At 36.9% G+C, this 17,731-nt stretch overlaps 6 protein-coding genes across 9 annotated transcripts in view; 3 read left to right on the top strand and 3 right to left on the bottom strand.

Moving 5' to 3' along the window:
- Positions 1 to 5,287, bottom strand: part of LOC100632475 (Bardet-Biedl syndrome 4 protein-like) — a 6,462-nt gene extending 1,175 nt beyond the window's left edge. Inside the window, exons 1-15 of one of the 2 annotated variants that reach the window (XM_019993523.1) lie at positions 5,140 to 5,284; positions 4,992 to 5,071; positions 4,882 to 4,945; positions 4,723 to 4,834; positions 4,604 to 4,673; positions 4,500 to 4,553; positions 4,161 to 4,343; positions 4,039 to 4,107; positions 3,833 to 3,985; positions 3,674 to 3,765; positions 3,517 to 3,596; positions 3,393 to 3,462; positions 3,214 to 3,346; positions 2,930 to 3,136; positions 2,797 to 2,877 (exon numbers count right to left, since the gene is read on the bottom strand). In XM_019993523.1, coding sequence (XP_019849082.1) covers positions 2,866 to 2,877; positions 2,930 to 3,136; positions 3,214 to 3,346; positions 3,393 to 3,462; positions 3,517 to 3,596; positions 3,674 to 3,765; positions 3,833 to 3,985; positions 4,039 to 4,107; positions 4,161 to 4,343; positions 4,500 to 4,553; positions 4,604 to 4,673; positions 4,723 to 4,834; positions 4,882 to 4,945; positions 4,992 to 5,071; positions 5,140 to 5,251 — 1,491 coding nt within the window. In that variant the 5' untranslated portion in view covers positions 5,252 to 5,284 and the 3' untranslated portion in view covers positions 2,797 to 2,865. Of the gene's footprint in view, positions 1 to 2,796; positions 2,878 to 2,929; positions 3,137 to 3,213; positions 3,347 to 3,392; positions 3,463 to 3,516; positions 3,597 to 3,673; positions 3,766 to 3,832; positions 3,986 to 4,038; positions 4,108 to 4,160; positions 4,344 to 4,499; positions 4,554 to 4,603; positions 4,674 to 4,722; positions 4,835 to 4,881; positions 4,946 to 4,991; positions 5,072 to 5,139 lie in introns of those variants that run through there. The other variant, XR_002184237.1, reaches the window with a different exon arrangement.
- Positions 7 to 2,666, bottom strand: LOC109580424 (uncharacterized). Of its 2 annotated transcripts, XM_019993541.1 has the most exons (5): positions 2,507 to 2,664; positions 2,388 to 2,428; positions 1,769 to 2,031; positions 1,000 to 1,139; positions 7 to 942 (listed from the first exon to the last, which is right to left on the bottom strand). In XM_019993541.1, the coding sequence occupies exons 1-5, from the start codon at positions 2,550 to 2,552 to the stop codon at positions 131 to 133; spliced, it is 1,302 nt and encodes a 433-aa protein (XP_019849100.1). In that variant the 5' UTR covers positions 2,553 to 2,664; the 3' UTR covers positions 7 to 130. The 2 variants fall into 2 exon arrangements, with proteins under 2 accessions (XP_019849100.1, XP_019849093.1); XM_019993534.1 differs by having other exon boundaries at positions 7 to 1,139; positions 2,507 to 2,666.
- A 3-nt stretch (positions 5,288 to 5,290) lies between the features above and the next one.
- On the top strand, positions 5,291 to 8,242 carry LOC100632351 (pachytene checkpoint protein 2 homolog). 2 transcript variants are annotated; one of them, XM_003382374.2, is made up of 13 exons: positions 5,291 to 5,476; positions 5,558 to 5,714; positions 6,355 to 6,481; positions 6,594 to 6,649; positions 6,703 to 6,743; positions 6,847 to 6,896; positions 6,946 to 7,018; positions 7,062 to 7,125; positions 7,187 to 7,273; positions 7,330 to 7,505; positions 7,569 to 7,694; positions 7,825 to 7,966; positions 8,052 to 8,242. In XM_003382374.2, the coding sequence occupies exons 1-13, from the start codon at positions 5,376 to 5,378 to the stop codon at positions 8,133 to 8,135; spliced, it is 1,284 nt and encodes a 427-aa protein (XP_003382422.1). In that variant the 5' UTR covers positions 5,291 to 5,375; the 3' UTR covers positions 8,136 to 8,242. The 2 variants fall into 2 exon arrangements, with proteins under 2 accessions (XP_003382422.1, XP_019849117.1); XM_019993558.1 differs by lacking the exon at positions 7,825 to 7,966.
- Positions 8,243 to 8,336: 94 nt separating this feature from the next.
- LOC100632225 (TBC1 domain family member 31-like) lies at positions 8,337 to 14,103 on the top strand. Its single transcript, XM_019993503.1, has 19 exons — positions 8,337 to 8,422; positions 8,462 to 8,614; positions 8,669 to 8,784; positions 8,953 to 9,131; positions 9,416 to 9,569; positions 9,925 to 10,079; positions 10,189 to 10,281; positions 10,346 to 10,456; positions 10,502 to 10,731; positions 10,835 to 10,981; positions 11,097 to 11,230; positions 11,331 to 11,644; positions 11,828 to 12,007; positions 12,050 to 12,102; positions 12,154 to 12,442; positions 12,496 to 12,661; positions 13,278 to 13,516; positions 13,691 to 13,748; positions 13,799 to 14,103. The coding sequence occupies exons 1-19, from the start codon at positions 8,346 to 8,348 to the stop codon at positions 13,933 to 13,935; spliced, it is 2,985 nt and encodes a 994-aa protein (XP_019849062.1). The 5' UTR covers positions 8,337 to 8,345; the 3' UTR covers positions 13,936 to 14,103.
- Positions 13,965 to 15,659, bottom strand: LOC105316823 (probable serine/threonine-protein kinase PBL25). The gene is made up of 2 exons (XM_011412039.2): positions 15,418 to 15,659; positions 13,965 to 15,179 (listed from the first exon to the last, which is right to left on the bottom strand). The coding sequence occupies exons 1-2, from the start codon at positions 15,592 to 15,594 to the stop codon at positions 14,151 to 14,153; spliced, it is 1,206 nt and encodes a 401-aa protein (XP_011410341.1). The 5' UTR covers positions 15,595 to 15,659; the 3' UTR covers positions 13,965 to 14,150.
- A 388-nt stretch (positions 15,660 to 16,047) lies between these two features.
- On the top strand, positions 16,048 to 17,277 carry LOC109580422 (uncharacterized). The gene is made up of 2 exons (XM_019993516.1): positions 16,048 to 16,287; positions 16,331 to 17,277. The coding sequence occupies exons 1-2, from the start codon at positions 16,114 to 16,116 to the stop codon at positions 17,012 to 17,014; spliced, it is 858 nt and encodes a 285-aa protein (XP_019849075.1). The 5' UTR covers positions 16,048 to 16,113; the 3' UTR covers positions 17,015 to 17,277.
- The last annotated feature ends 454 nt before the right edge of the window (positions 17,278 to 17,731 follow it).

Genomic DNA, 17,731 nt, shown 5'->3' with positions numbered 1-17,731 from the left:
CTCCAACAATAATATTTAAAAAGGAAGAGTGAAATAGAGAGGTAACAATAATGATAATAATTATGGTTTAACTTGATTATATACAATAATATTAATAATAACACTGAGGTAACTGTTACTCAAGCAAAGATTACAGTTGACTTTCCTTTTCTATTATTGCACTGACCCGTGCAATCTGGTTTCCAATACGCTGTGTGCCTTTATATTCAAATAGGTCTGAAGCCTTCTTCTCAAAATCTAAAACTAACTTCATTAACGAAGCACAGTCATCTATATAGCAGCACTGTAGTCCATAAATAGTAATTTTATGGAACTTTTTATCGTTTAAGATGGCATTAGTTACAAGAAATCCCGCAACTGCAACCATATTTGCGAGTGCCTGAGCCTTTTGCTTTTTACTATATTCCTCTTCTTCAACACCCTCCAGCTCCTCTTCTGATGATATGGAAATCTGCTCAGGGTCCTCATCCTCTTCTGGTTGGGTTGATACAGACACTGCAGAAAAGCTATTTGATTTGGGGAAAAGACAAAAGTCAGGCCGAGATGATTGGTGCAGTGTCACAGGTAGTTCTGTCAAACACTCATTGTCCTTAATGATAAACTTGTTTCCATAGTGTACCTTCAGCCAACGCACAAAGTGTGTATTCTTGTTGGCTTTCAGACCTTTCACTGCTAATGTGTCAAAGTGGACATCTGTGCACATACATGTAGTTTGAATAAAAGCATCCTTGATGGCTTCTTCTGTCTTTAAAGAAGGAAGTAGGGCAAACAGTTGCGGTATAACATCCACTAAAATGCTGGTCACCAATTCTTTACTGTCACAATCTGCAAGGAACGATTTCGGCGGAACAAATTCTGGGCAGTATGTAACTTCTATATTCGGTGCTGCAGTTTTTATTGGTGAAAGTCTTTGAAAATGAGATGAACGAACATTTGTTGCAGCTATAACGTTGTTGAAAAAATGTATATATTTACCAGTGGCTAGCATATTATACTCACCACTGGCATCACGACTTTTTGTAGTAACCGGCGTTAGTAATGGTGGCAAGATACTTGGCGAAATTTTGGCTCTCATATCTTTGTTAACGACCGATATTTCCAATATGGTTGGATAAATGAGGTCAACAAGACAAAAAGACCTAGTAAAATTTAAGTAATTAAATTTACATTAGGCAATTCATAGTATTCCAAAGGCAGGCCAAATGTGGGTGGGAGGTTGGTTTATTTCATTATAGTTATTTGTATAAACTGTGAGCATATCGTATAGCGGGTAATTTTGGAGGGGAGTAAACTTGGCGAATTTGGCATTTTGATAGCCATTCCCAAATTAAAAACCTGCCATTTTGAGCCATGATACGTATGCTCAATGGCACATGGCCACAAATTTGCCAAATTTAAACCCACCAATCACCAAAAATTAGCAATTCGCCAATATTTAGCCCCTCCAAATTTACCCGCTATATGGTAATTAACTTAAAAGACTATAATTGGATTTAGGCAGAAATCAGGACAAAATGGGCAAAAATAATTAATTCATTAATGCAAAGATTAGATATAAGCTGCATATCCACAAGTATAGTTCCACCCATACCCTTTTATTGCCCATACCCTTTTATACAGCAAAATGCAAGCACAAGCTGAAACTCAAAACATGCTGAAACTATGCCTACTGTAAGACATGAACATGCAAAAACACCAGGAACATACAAAAAACAAAAAAATGCATGCATTTTCTCATATGGAATGTGCATTGTATATGCATACTTACAACTTGCAAGATTCCTCAACACTGAATCTAAAATTGCCATGAAAATGTGTTAGCTCTGTCATTTTAGACTCCAATTCTTGTTTGTACTCATTCAACTGCGTGTTGCTGTCTGAGGCAAACTGCATTATACGTAATTGACGTGACTCGGACTTGGCTTGGGCTAGTTTAGTGTATAATACATTAATTTGGTGTTTCTTTGTTTGGATGCTCTCTTGGAGACTCTTGATATTTGCAGCAAGCTTTGTCATCTTTAGAAAGTCAAACTGTGTAAAAAGAGAACATGAGAGCATACTAAATACCAGTACCAAACACAGAGGAACTGACATGCATTAGGCTATTGCTATGATGCAATGTGACATACAATTATTGTTGAAGTGGGTATAAAATGCATCAGGAGCCCATGAAAAGGTAGAATGCATAAATACATTATGTGAGGAATTTCTGGCAGTCACAGTAAATGCAAAAATTTCGACTGTTGTTAATTTTTTTGTCAAGCTATGGGAAAAACAAAATTAAAATTTTTAACTCGAGTGTAGTCATCATGCCTGTGACTGTGAGGGAATTCCTCACGTGAACATCCAGTGTTGCTAGAGCTAAGAGCCCTATTACTTTAAGTTACCTTGTCATGTTCATTTGTACCTTGACTTGTAGGTGTATTGCCTACATAATTTAAAAGTATAATGATTCAATGGCAGTGGGAATTGTTATAAATGCAGGCATGTTAATTTTTGACATTACCTAAATGTGGTCTTTTACAATTAGGCTCCTCAATCAGATCTGCCATACTAACAACAGTTATAATCGGTAGCACAACTCTTGAGCACCTAATACATAAGAGTACCTAGTCCTAAGCACATAAAGATCTTCAAAAGCGCTGGGCCATGTGACACCACTGGCAAATTCGTGGCACGTGCTAAGTTCTGCTAACTTATTAATGGGTGGAGATCATGTTTCTTACAAGATCAAAGCCACAACTTTTTAATGTTGCTAAACTAGCTATATGCATCGCATCACATAATTATCGTTCCTTATTTTATTGAATTTCAAATGAATTTTATACTAAAATAGAGTGACCAGGTTGTCGTCTTTTAATGTCGTTACTTCTCTGCCTATTAAAAAAGAAAGAATAATATTATGTCAATGTGCACATTTTCTTCTAACTTGTTTCAGTTTTGTTTTAACTTGAACAGTGACCTTCTTTCCATCAGACTGCCTCACAATTTTACTATACACTCTCTCTCCATCTTCCTCCTCCTCTTCCTCGCCATTCTTTCCTTTCTTCTCTTCTTTCTTCACAGGTATTGGTACCTTGCCACTAGTCTCACCAATCTGGAGCAAAGCACCCAGTTTAAAACTAACCTCTTGAACCTAACAAAAGTACAATATCAAAATAGAATCAATATTTGATCAAAATCAGAATCAGCATTGATCAGAGATCACTGTACCTCGGGATCAGGGTCTTCCTCTTCCAGTGATCTTGATCTTGATTGATATTTGCGATACTGTACAGCAGACCCTTTAACATCACCATTATTGTACAGAGCAATAGCATAATTGAGATGCAAGAGTGGTTCATCCCTATACAAAAGATAAAGAGTCACAGATACAATATAAAGCATTTTACGGTTTGAGTAGAACTGCTTGCCCATAAGCTCTCAAAGCATTCTCGGAATCATCTAAATGAGCTAAAGCGACTGTAATAGAGATAGATATAATCAGGATATTACCAGTGATTGTGTGATACTTACTACCAAGTAACATTAATACTTCTGAGCTCTTTGGCTCTAACCTTTGAGCTGATCTTAAGAAATGAAATGCAGATGCATATCTATACAAATAGCTAAGGATAAACAGAATCAATGAAATAAAGAAATAAACAATACACAATTAAATGGTAAAGGATACTGTGACATTGCCAGATGAAGCAGCCCCAGATTGTACAGTATCTTCCACTCAAAAGGAGCAAGGTAGGTAGCTCTCTTTAAGCAGCTTATAGCCTAAAAACAATATGGCAACTGAATGCATGTACTCTTTAGTAGCATGCATTGGTGGTATTGAACATACAGCAACATATTTGCTCTTTCCATAAAAGCACATTCCAATGTTGTTCCACAGATGAGGTGATTCTGGTGAGGTCTGTGCTGCAATTCGATACTTTGAGAGAGCAACATCATTATCAGAATGAGACTGGATGATAGAGCCAGCCGCTAATATGGCCTTGATAAGAAGGAGAGAAAGGGACAGTAAATATAACTAATGATGATTGTTACTTTATAATTGCTTGGGTCAAAGGTCAAGGCACTACCAAGGGACTCAAATGCCTTCTGAGAGGAACCAATCTTAAGAAAAAGAATTGATAAAAAATTCTAAAAAATTCCATATCTATTCTTACTTGCAAATAGAGGAGCCCTAGGCTGGCGAGTAGTTCGGGATCTTCAGGATTATGCTTGACTGCTTTACGGTAAGTCTCAATGGCTTTATGTATGTCGCCCAGTATGAGATGAGACCTTCCTAATTCCTTGAATGAGACTATCTGTGGGCTCAACTGTATTGCCTTTGTTAGTGTATGTATCGCCTGCACAGTGCAATATAAATAAATAATGAATCTTATGGATTTCAACATACATTGTACATGTATATACATGTAACTATACATGTAATCGATTATTACATAATTTTGATGGGCAATAATGTCAAATTATGCAATGTACATTGTGTAGTGTAGTCTCACTTCTTTGTATTCTTTCAAATGAATGTAACAGACTCCTTTGTTATGGAGCACCTCCTACAAACAAAAAATCATGAATTATAGCTAAGCCACGCCCATCCACCCACCCAATCCTGAGTCAGCAGTTCTGCCTCGGAGTAAGTTGCGAGAGCAGTCTTGTAAGAGCCGAGAAGAAAACTGAGAGAGAACAGACAGTGTGATTTAAAGATTAATTTTTTAAACTTACAGTGAGCGTGCTACTTGTTTCACATTAGATGAATTATTGGGATTGAGTTGAACTGCCTGTTGGAAGAACCTCAGGGACTCATTCAAGTCACCCTCTTGACGCAATATCAGACCTTTAATAAACTTAATATAACTACTTAACCACACCCATTTTAATTACCTTTAGTGTACACGGCATATTCACACTGGCCACTGGTTTCGTTCAATAGCTCTTGAATTAAAACCTAATAATTAATAGTATGAATTAATAAAGGTAGGATCATAACTGACCTTGCACGTCTCATAGTCTTTACGTACGTAGTGAAGGTGAAGCAGCCAATTCTTTCTCTCAAATAAAGGAATCTCAGGTGCTATAATTATTAACATGAATTTAAAAAAATAATTCATACAAAGTACACACTGTAGTAGAGTCTGATACCTTTAGTTCCTCTCACGACTTTTCTTCCTTTCTGCTGCTCATTTGGTGCTTGTTCTGGTGATTGGATTGCTCCTCTCTCTTCACCATTGGCGGGTTCTGTTTTGGAAGCCATATTTGATCATTTGGTCACGTGATGTCTATCCTCGGCGCGGGGAATTCAAAATTTTACAGGAGGTAGTCCCAGTGTCTCCATCGGTTTTGTACGTATACTATCTCCGTATATCAAGTAAAAAGTAATGCAGACTAGTATGCAGGAGCTCTCAGAGTCTCTTCCTTCCTCCTCTCTTTCCTCTCAGATTGATACAGTCCATGTTGAGGTCTGTCAGAATATTGAAAGGTAAATTATGGCATTAATTAATTAATTTATTTATTTATTTTGTGGCTCAATATTGCTTTGTTGCATTTCTTATATTGTTAGTACACTGCCTTATTCATTGGTGAGGGAGCAAGTGAGGGACCTCCTCCTTTTAAAAGGTGTCGTTTTTGGAGAATTTGTAGCGACAGAGTTTTCTAATCCGTTACTCCAAGAGCACATACTCTCTGTCACCGTGACTGACATATCTCATGAAATACAAGTACTACTGTACTATAATGCTACATGTACATGTATTATGTACACATTTATGCATGTTTAATGTTTTCATGCCATTTATATCTTAATTGGGACTGAATTATAACTGTAGCTTATGCTGTAAAGTTGCTTCAAAATCTGGCAAAATTTCCTGTACTATAGTACAGGGACTTTGGCCAAGTTTCACCAAAAATGATAAATAGAGAATTCTTCATTTTTATAATTTTTAAAAATGCATATACATGTTCTAATGCCGTATATCAAGTTTGAACTGATTCCAATCAAATTTGGATTTTTTACGAATTTTTTAAGTTGCTCCAAAATTGGGCCAAAGTCCCTGTACTATATATAGTACAGGGTGTTTGGCCAAAGTTTGCCAAAATAGAAAAATAGAGAATTCTTCATTTTTATAATATTTTCTGATACATATACACATACTTATCTTGCATAGCAAGTTTGAGCTGATTCCGATCAAATTTGGATTTTTTTACAAATTTTTAAAGTTGCTTCAGTTCAGCCAGATTGTGAAGCACCATATGTACCTAATGATATTTGCATGTATATAAAATGCTTCAGACTACCTTATGGTTCATACCTTATGGTTCATGTTCATCTTTCTTTTCTCCTCTCCTTCTTTCTCACAGATAATAAATTTCTCATTAGTTAATTTATTGATTCATGTATTCAAACTAAGTGAGGAGGGGCCATCTGAAGATCAAGTTGAAGAAGAAACCAGCATTACTGCTGCTACACATTGGCTACTGCCTAATGGTATGTCCTTTCCTTTCACTTCTAGTTGTGCATTCATTTATCTATACATGTAAACTTTTAGTCCTTCAATTAATAAATATACTTTTATTCTTATTTTTTATTTGCTTTACAGTTGAGTATCACAATTTATGGGATAGTCTAATTTACGAACCTGGCATTAAACAAAAAGTGAGAACATTTTTGATTATATTATTATTGTCATTATTTATTTATTTATTTAGTTGTTAAACTATGCTGAAACTACTCTACTCTTTTCTGACAAGTTAGATTTATAAATTAACTATAATTCATATACATGTACAACTTTAAAATTTTTTTTACCACAAAAAACCTTCCTCTTATATATCTCATTGCTACATTCTCAGAGGTGTTGACTCTACAATCATATCATGGAACAGAGTGGTCCTCCTTCATGGTCAGTGACATAATAGATCAGAACCAGCTAACCGACTCCTTTATTATAGGACCTCCTGGGACTGGGAAGACTTCACTCTGCAAGGCATTGGCTCAGAAACTCTGCATTAGATTATCAGACAGGTATGATCTCATAGACTAAAATCATTCATAATTGTATTTAAAGGTATTCTTATGGACAGTTAGTTGAGATCAACAGTCACAGTCTCTTCTCTAAATGGTTCTCTGAGGTCAGCAATTAGTATACCCAAAATAATAATAATTATTATTATTATTTCTTATTATTATTAGAGTGGTAAGTTGGTGCAGAAGATGTTCTCTAAGATACATACACTAGTTGAGGATGATAATGCTTTGATATGCATACTAATTGATGAGGTAGGAGAACCTTCTCTCTCTCTCCAATCCCTAGCTCCTATTATTAATGCTATTAGGTAGAGAGTCTCACTGTAGCTCGTAATGCTGCTATGTCAGGGAGTGAACCATCTGATGCAATAAGAGTTGTCAATGCACTCCTGACACAGATCGATCAAATTAAGCGTTATCCTAATGTCTTGATACTGACCACATCAAATATCACTGAAGCCATTGATCTGGCTTTTGTAGATAGGTAAGGTAGAAAGAAAGGAGAGAGAGAGAAGATAAGGATATATTTAATTTTAATTGTACACAGAGCTGATATAAAGCAGTATATTGGACTACCCTCACTTGATGCAGTCTTTTCAATATTCATGTCCTGCATTAAGGAATTAATGAGAGTTGGCATTATTGCACCTGTACAACAAGTACTGGGATTAAGGTTTGTAATGTAACAATAGTATTTGTGCAAATCTGCATAATATTGCACAGTTTTATTAGTGCATTTATTCCTGCATTCTATGTTCTACTGATTGTTATTAGTAATGTTGTTTAAAATTACTTTACATCAGATCCCTTGAGGTAATGGGTTTTATTGAGAATGATGCTACTAGATCAAGTCTTCAATTAAGAGAACTTGCTATGAAGAGTGAGGGCCTATCTGGGAGAAGTCTTAGAAAAGTTCCATTTTTAGCACATGCACTATACAGCAAGGTACTGCTACATTGCTGGCCTACATTTACTTTATTATTGAATCCTATTATAGTGACAATAAGTTATTATGCTTTTATTTTTATAGAAAGATACAGTTAATCTTGAGGAGTATCTCATTGCATTGGATAGTGCAATAAAAGAGCAATTCAAAGACACTGATAAACTTTAATTGCATGCCACACACACATTATGATTTTAGCACAATGTATTATTATGCATAACAATTGTAATGATACTTAGTCTTGTTGTTTATGATTCTTAATCATTCCCCACTAATCTGCGGGAGATCCTACTGCGCATGCTCGCAAACTCTTAATTTTAACTCTCGCGCCTCTTTGTATTTTTCAAAAATTTCCCGGGAAATGTTGTGTCCGGATAAATGGAGAGCATAGATCTCTGTGGAGGAGATGGCGGGAGCATTTGGGGCAGAAAACCAACGCCCAGAGAGAAGGATGGGTTAGTCCAAGTCAATTTATACTATTTTATCTTCTTTAGGTTTCTATTGAGTATTAGGAACACAAGAATTGGTCTGACTGCTGCCGGCCGCCATGTACCCTTTACCAGGGTGACATTTGGTTGTCATGGCAACTGGTTCATAGCAACTGATCAACTTGGCGTAATATATTCTTTTGACGTTTACAGAAACAAGTGAGAAATTTTAATTTTCTTTTTAAAATGCTACGTTTTAAAAATGATGTGTAGATATCAGGTTGTGTATCGGTTGGGAAAAACTTGTACAGCACTTCTGATAAGCCACACCTACTCTAACGAGCTTTTTGTAGCAACTAACGATTTAAATGTGCACTGTATAAATATTGGTGAGTATTAATGCATGTACATGTACTCATTTTAAATTCACTCATCAATGAATGGTGACACCTTTATAAATTGGTGCATATATGTACATGTACATGCATTTTATCCTACCCATTTTTCATTATCATTATTATTATTATTATTATTATTATTATTATTATTATTAATAGGTTCTCGTCAATTGATAACTACGTTTGGTCCCCATGAAGCGTCAATAAAGTCCCTCTCATTGCCTCAGAGTGGTCAGTATCTGTTAGTAGTGACAGCCTGTGACTCTGTCCTATGGGATATCAATACTGGCATAAGACGCAAGACCTTGTGTGGAGGTGAAAGTGTTGGGGTGCAAGATGTAAGCTCCTTTCACTCTCTCTCTCTTTTATAACCTCTTGGACTGTGTACCCTTGATAATAAGGACACCTTTATAATAAGGACACCTTTATAATGAGGACACCTTTATAGTGAGGACATTTTAATGTCCCAATTGGCACAAACCTTTACAAATGCACCACTGAAATGAGGACACCTCTGTGTGGGCCCAATGGTGTCCTTAATGAAGAGAGGTTGCTCATACAATTTTGAAAGGGGCTGGAAATATTCTTATATTTTTTTATTCCTAATTTCATTGTATATAAGGTGTTCTTCCTGCCATTGACTAACAGTATCATAACTTGTTTCAAAGATGACTCCATTCACGTGTGGGACACTAGTACACTTGATTATAAATACAACCTTCCACTTCCGTCTGGCCCTCCTCCTCATTACAGAGCATTCGCTACCACACAAGATGGTAAGCATATGCACTAACGTCATGTACATGTGTAGCTATAATGGGGAGTTCTCTCAGTGGCCAAAGTCCCTATACTTTGTTACAGCGGATTTTGTAACTTTAAAAATTCATAAAAAATTCTAATTTGATCAGAATCAGCTCAAACTTTCTACGCAACATAAGAACATGTATATGCATCAGAAAAAATTATAAAAAAGAGAATTCTCTACTTTACATTTTTGATGAAATTTGGCCAAAGTCCCTGTGCTATAGTACAGGGACTTTTGCCTGATTTTTGAGCAACTTTAAAAATTCATAAAAAATCCAAATTTGATCAGAATCAGCTCAAACTTGCTCTGTCTCATCCATTGTTCAGGCTCCTTCCTTGTTGCTGGTGGTCGCTCTAATATACTGTACATATGGAGCATGAAGAGACACGTGTTGGAACACGTCATACAGTTACCATCAAAAGTAAAGAACGTCAAACAACTCCTCTTTGTGCCTGGTACTTTTGATGGACATAAAAGCCAGGTCTGTAACAATAAATATCAATAATAATAGCCACTATAAGTCACTCTATGCAGCAGTGACATTATAATGAAATTAATATGATCATTTATTATTTTATTATGATATGTAGGTCTTGGGTATGTTGGCACAGGATGGCTTGCTGAGGTTTGTTAGTGTAACTGGATGTCAGCTGCTGTTCACACTAGGAGGTAAAGATGAGGAGGTACTTTAAGCTTATTATAATAAAATTAATCTTTTACTCCACTTCATCTCCCCCTCTCTCATAGTTAATCTCAATGGCTCACATTGACCCAATGGGTAGACATGTAGCAGCTGTTACTGAGCAAGGTTCCCTCCTAATATATGATCTCTCTCATTCTTTAAAAGCACACCATCTGGTAGGACAAATGCTTTATATTTCTCTTCTTTATTTTCTTTGTCAGCCTTCTTTAACGGTCTCCGAATTGTTCCAAGTTGAGAAGTCTTCTTCTCAAGTCTCCAAACTCTCCTCATCCTCTACCTCAGTACCTGATCCTCCTGTTAAACCTGTTTCTAAAACCAGTCAGTCCGCTAAGAGAGGTGAAACGAGCTCTGCTGGAGGAGGCGTGTCTCTCAATTTAGCTAAACTAAGAAGCATATTGAGAGGCTATGGAGAATACCCAGCAAAATATCGGTAAAAATAAAACATTAAACCCACCATTAATAACTGATACATGTACATGTACATGTGCATATAAGCATTATAACTACACTGTATTTTCTTTTTTATATTCTAGTTCCTTTATTTGGCGTTCATTACTTCAGTTACCTCTCAATCACATGTCTTACTCCACACTCCTGGATAAAGGGACTCATTCTGCTTACATTGACATTGGAGACAAGTACCCCATCAAGAGCCAAAAGCTACTAAGAATACTGCAACGGTATTACTATTAATTTATTTATTCATTATTGCTACTGTTATTTTTAAAATTATTATGCTCTTTATAATTATTTATTTTATTATTTATTTTAATCTTCTCTGATCTCTCTTTATAGCACCCTTTCTGCTCTGTCCCACTGGAGTCCATTGTTCAGTGAAGTGGATTACCTTCCTCCTCTCATATTCCCTTTCGTCAAGCATTTTCAAAACAACCAGCTGGTAATATTCGAAATGGTCGCCACCATATTATGTAAGCATAAATAGCAACAAAGTGTCTGCTATTAACATATTAAAAATGTACTATGTACATGTACATGTATGTGCATTAATATGTTCTTGTTCTTCTTTAGTCAATTGGTGTAGTCACTGGTTTGAATATTTTCCTAATCCTCCATTGAACGTATTGTCCCTGGTAGAGAACCTCCTCTCCCATCACGATAATCACTTACTTCAACACTTCGTATCTCATAACATCACCGCCCAGGTCTATGCCTGGCCTCTTCTACAGACCCTGTTCAGCGAGGCTTTGTCCAAGGAAGAGTGGCTCAAGTTATGGGACAACGTCCTCTCCCAGCCTCCCTCCTTCCTCCTAATGGTAGCTGCTGCCTATATATCCTGTGCACGCTCGGCTCTCTTGAAATGCACGACTGTTGAAGACGTTGAGGTTAGGGAAGCCTTCCTATAGCTAATGAATTAATTGATGCCTTTATTTTAAAGATTTTGAGTGCTACATGTACATGTACATGTAGCACTCAAAATAAATTGCAATTTTTCAGGATAAATTTAGTTGTGTTTGATTTTCATCAATCCTATTGTTCATCTTTATGCATTTCTTTCTTTCTCTTAGTATTTCATGAGGCATCAAAGTACAGTCAATCTAAAGGTTGTTTTACAAGATGCTTACAGGATGCAGGAAGCCACACCCCCAGCCATACACCCACACAAGACGCTGGGAGACTTTGTCCCTCTCACAAGCGGAGCGTATCCGATATTTAATAAATACCCAAAATATATCGTCAATTATCAGGTAGAGGAATAGCGCATTACATCATTGTGTTACTATTTATAGTTACAAGAGAAAGAGAGGATAAGGAGAGAGGAACAAGAGTACCTCAGACAAAGGTACGTAATTAATTCGATTGTTTCTGATGTCACATGATCCTCACGTGACAGGCAACAGACTCTTGAGCTGGAGAGATTGGCTGAGCAGCGACGTCAGGAAGATGAGGCTTGGCAGCGACAGCACGAGCTCCTCCTACAGGCGGAGTCTCAGAGGAAGAAGATGCTGGAGCTAGAGGAGGAGAAGCTCTCAGACCAGAGGGCAAGACTAGCTGCAATGAAGCGCGAGGCTAAACTGAAAGAATTGAAATCGCTCGATGATGCGAGACAAAAGTATCTTCAGCAGCAACAGACACTGAGAGAGTTAGAGATTGAGAAAATGGACAAAGAAATAGAGAAAAAGGTACAAATGAGCATGTACATGTATGAAAATCTCTCGTGTGGATGTACCTGTAGGTATTACTGAGGGATAAGGAGACACAAGAAGCCATAGAAGAGGTTGAAATACGCTCATTAGAACTGCAGGCACAGAGAGCCTGTCTTGAGAGGGAGCTGTTGAGACGTCATGAGCTAGCTATGTATAGACTTAGGAATGCTCATGAAGTAGAGAGAGAAAGAACAGGTTTGAGAAAGAGAAAGAATGAATATATTGCTCGGAAACTCAAATGTTTTCATAAAGTTAATAAATACGTTGTAAACTGGGTTCCCACAAAGCTTGCTTCATGCATATGGAGCAACTTAAAAAATTCGTAAAAAATCCAAACTTGATCGGAATCAGCTTAAACTTTCTGCGCAACATAAGAACATGTATATGCATCAGAAAAAATTATAAAAATGAAGAATTCTCTCCTTTTAATTTTGGGTAAAATTTGGCCGAAGACCCTGTACTATAGTACAGGGACTTTGGGCCGATTTTGGAGTAACTTTAAAAATTCATTAAAAAATCCAAACTTGATCGGAATCAGCTCAAACTTTCTACACAACATAAGAATGTGTATATGTATCAAGAATAATTATAAAAATAGAGAATTTTCTTCTTTTCATTTTTGACAAAATGTGGTCATCACTGTACCATAGTACAGGGACTTTGGCTCATTTTTGGAGCAACTTTAAAATTTAAATCCAAATTTGATCAGAACCGGCTCAAACTTTCTACTAAAATGTAGACCTAGTTAAAATTACATGTACATGTACATTGTATTTGTATGGTACTACATACATGTATGATTTTCTTACAGAATCAGAGAGATTCAGTCCACCATCTAAAATAGCAGATATACAAGAGGCCCAGTCCAACATGATTCAGTTGGAAAATGATCTTCAAGCCAGAAACAATGAGGACATTGCGTTAGCTTGTCGGGAATTACGCTCATTACAAAACGATTTAAAAGAGCAAAACCTCCAAGCTGCACAAGAGAAATATAAGGAGGAAGAGAAGAAATTGGAAACAGCTTTTATGAAATTACAAACAATGAAAGTATGTGATGATAGCAATCATAATATTATACAGGTACCTGTACTAATCAGGAAATAAGTACACATGCATGACTTGCATGTACATGTACATGTACATGTACATGTCTATTACCTATAACTTTGCTATTAGATGTATACATTTATACTAGTTAATAACACTTATATGATATTATAGGATTCTAGTTCCAGCGAAGAAATATCATCAATAAATCCTCCTGATAATAATCATACTGGTACTTATAATAATAATAATTATAATATACAACTACTCTCTTTTATATAGGAGCAGGTCAATGGCCTCACCATAGGAAGCAGTTAAATGGCGAGGAGACACAGTTGTTGCATAGTGTACACAATCTGAGGAGGAGAATAGCACAGCACATGAGGGATAGCACCAGTCCCTCACTTCTCTCTACTTAGAAGAGTATAATAGAGTAGTGCTTTATCACTTAAGAATAAATGGCAGATTATGTGAAGAGTGAATGTTTTAATGCATCATTAGTTTTGTATCAAGTGGCTATATCTATAGGACATAAGTACTGTTTTGATACATGTAGTTAAACCAAAAAGTATTTCATCAAAACACATTAAAATTACTTTTTAAACACTACAACAAAAATAATTATTAAAAAATTTCAATTAATTTTTCCAGTTTGTCTTGGAGCAATGTTCCTAGCACAGTCGCCATACCAAGATTCTGGTGCATCTTTCAAACAAGCATCCCTTGCTTGAAGGCATAGGAAACAGTACTCCTTTTTGCAACGAGGACACACAACAAACTTGCTAGATCTGTTACTACCGTCTGGAGCATGCTCTATAATGTAATTACATGTCGGACATGAACGACAGTTTGGAACCCTCTTTCCACAGATGGTTACTTCAGGAGCATTTTTAATAATAGAGCCAAGACTTGAGTCTATTAAACCGATTGTCTTTGTGTTTTCAATGAAATGAACAAGGTCAATCATTTCAGGTCGATCTCTAGGATTATCTTCGAGGCACTGTTGTGCTAGTGGAAGGAGCTCGTGATCATCCTCATCTAGTATAGCCTTTACATATTTGTATCTCCTACTCCACTCTGTTATCTTAATGTATGATGTACATGTATCATCATTTGGATTCTCTTGGAAGCTATCTCTTTTTGGTACAGGAAACTGACCAGAAGCAATGTGAAGAATGAGGCAGCCAAAAGCAAACACATCAATCTTGTGATTATAAATTGGATTATCCTTCTTCGCTTCAGGTGGCATCACATTTACATTGCCTGGTGCTGCAGTAAGCTTCTCACCTGAAACAGCAACAATTCTGGACATTCCAAGGTCTGATATCTTTGCTGTGAAGTTGGCGGTTAACAGTACATTATAAGCTGTGAGGTCACGATGGTATACAGGTGGTTCCTTCTGATGAAGGTAAATAAGACCATTAGCAACACCAAGAAGGATGGAGTATTGGGTTTGAGGCCGTTTTAGCTCTTCAGGTTCAAGCATAGGCTGCTTCTTGTCTAAACAATTTCCCAGTGTCATTGGAAGATACTCCATTATCAACATTGGTATAAATCTGGAGCTAGGAGGATAATGGAGTCCTATAACTTGAACAATGTTAGGATGATGCTGCTTGACGTGAAGGAGAACCTCATCACAAAACTTCTTAAGGAATGTTTTATCCTAGAAACAAAACCCTTCTATAAATATTTTGATCAGTATGCAGCTAATTCTACTACTGCCAATGCCATTGAATGGTGGTGCAGTGCAGTGCAGTGGTACAGTCTGGCCACTCCCAGCCCAGCTGTCCATATGGCCATGTACACAACTGACACAGAATGTAAATTTTGTGTTAAAAGGCTCGGGAGCTGCGCCCCGGGCGAAAACTTGTTTTACTGAACAATAACTCTTTGATACATACCTCTCTCACAAGATATTCATGGGGCGTCTTCCCAGCACAAAGAGTCCCATCATCGATTTTCACTTCATTCACGACACCATAAGCTCCGTCGCTTATTTTTAAACCTATTTCCACATTTTCCAAAATAAATGTAGCCTTGCCAACCTCCTTTCTCAGCTGAGCAGGTTCTAATGACATGAAAGCTTGGGACTAATATTGCTGACTTGCACTTGATAAGTTGATGAACCACACCTATAGATAAAATGTGCATTGTCAAAACACGGAATGACAAGAGTAGGCTTAGATCTAATCTATTTTATGAGCTGTAATGGGGTGCAAAAAAAACTCTTGTGTATCACTCTGTATTGCATATTTTGGTAAATTTATTGTGTATAGTTTATGTTGAAAGTCACAATCAGCCCACTGTTTTTGAAACGGTTGCTTAGATCTAGTCATCTAGATACTAGTCTAATAGTAAAAGTAGTTCACTAGTTTGTGCACTCCAGTCGTTGTCTATTATCTAGCTAGCTATAAAACTTCCAAACACTGTGAAAGCCAAATCATCATTGCTACTGTATTGCGAATTGCATGCAACAAGACTATCTAGGTGGAGCTCATTAAGTTACCAAGGTAACGAGGTAATTGCTGACGCGGTACGCCCACGTAAAAGCTAAGAGCTCACGGGGAAAGGCGTGGCTGGGTGAGCAAGTTTCCATCATGTTTGGCTCTCTCAATGCCTTTCAACACTTTGAAGATCTCTCACAGGCAGAGCTGAGACCCACCAGTAGACTATCAACAGGCTTCAGGGGTAACATGTCAACGCCTTTAGAATCTTACATGTATGCAAGACAGCACCCAGCAACATGGAAGAGAAGAAACTACACATCAAAGGTATAGCTATCATTGCATGGTTCATCATTCTGTTAATTTTTAGCTGCCTCTATCTTCACTTGCATCTGGACCAGTAGCAGAACTGGGTCAAACTGGTGGCTCCTTCAATGCTAGTGGAGTGCTACAGGAGGTTCCATTGTCTTCACTGTATCATCCATCATCTGGGCTTCAAAGAGGAAAAAGGAACGTCCCCATTCGTGCTGAGAGATACTTACCTGCCTCCTATGAATATAGGGTTCCTACCTCAAGCAGAGGAAGAGGAACTGCAGAGGGAGCTGAACCATGGCAGATGAGCTCTAGATTGAGCAATAGCTTGTATAGCTTGCAGCAAAGCAGGTCCCGCATTGCATCGAGGTCTGCAAGACACCGAGAAGAGCAGAACTTTTTCCTAAACGGCAGCAGTGCCAACTTTCACAAACGAGGAATGTTCTCACAGGATATCATTGATAAGCAATTGAAATATTACACTGATGCTTCATTTTCTACATCACCTTCTGCTCCAATGCAATCACCTAAAGAAAATGCCGGTCTTTATTATGGGAAAGTCTCTACTTTGTCTCATCAGAAACCACAAACCAAAGCATTAAAACATCTGAGAGAAATAATTGAAGTTCAAAATGCATGTTGCATGAGAGAAGAATTCCCAATTCACAGCAGTGAAAAACAAAACGAACAATATTTAAATAGATCTAGTACTGTTTTTATTACACAAGGTGATCAACAATAATAATTTTTTGTATTTCTAATAATAAGTTATTTATGAGATTACTGAAAAAAAGACAAAAAGCAGGAAGTGTGTTTGTTCCTTTGGTAGTCTAAAGGCATTGCTATTTTTGGCAAAGTAGCCTGCCACGAATGTTGTTAGCAATTGCCTACTGTATGACACTAGGTCGCATATTTAAGCCTTCCATACACCAGGCAACATGTTACTATAGCAAGATTTGTTGTTACTTTGATTTTTGAGCAACTTGTTGCAAAAATAGAGCTGATTTCTATTTTTAGGGACATGCTGCATACATGATCAAAGTAACCACAAATGTTTGGCAGCTGTATTGTTATTAATAACAAGTAAATAAAAAACATTAAAAATGGAAAAGTATTATAGGATTAAATTGGAGAAAAGTAAAGAAACAAGAGGGTACTTGCAAACTGGTGTGGTAAGATATCCTACACCACTGTATAAAGAATATAACTCAAAAGCATTGCAATCAATTAAATTTAAAAATTACATTCTGTTATGATTCTGTGGTTAGGTTAATCTTGGGGATATAATTCCAACGTTAGTATTATCCCTGGGTTAATTATATTCATACTGATCACGTGCGCATTCCAATATTATTAATAGTGAATAGTGATTAGTGGTGGGCGATACTGGCCAAAATGGTTCGATACGATACCGATCGATATCAGCTCATATCGATATCGGGAGTATCGATACAGTTTT

The sequence above is a fragment of the Amphimedon queenslandica genome, unplaced genomic scaffold, assembly GCF_000090795.2.
Source record: "Amphimedon queenslandica unplaced genomic scaffold, v1.1 AMPQUscaffold_13521, whole genome shotgun sequence".
Lineage (NCBI taxonomy): Eukaryota > Metazoa > Porifera > Demospongiae > Haplosclerida > Niphatidae > Amphimedon > Amphimedon queenslandica.
The sequence above is the reverse complement of the archived record's forward strand: the minus strand, read 5'-3'. Positions and strand labels throughout refer to the sequence as shown.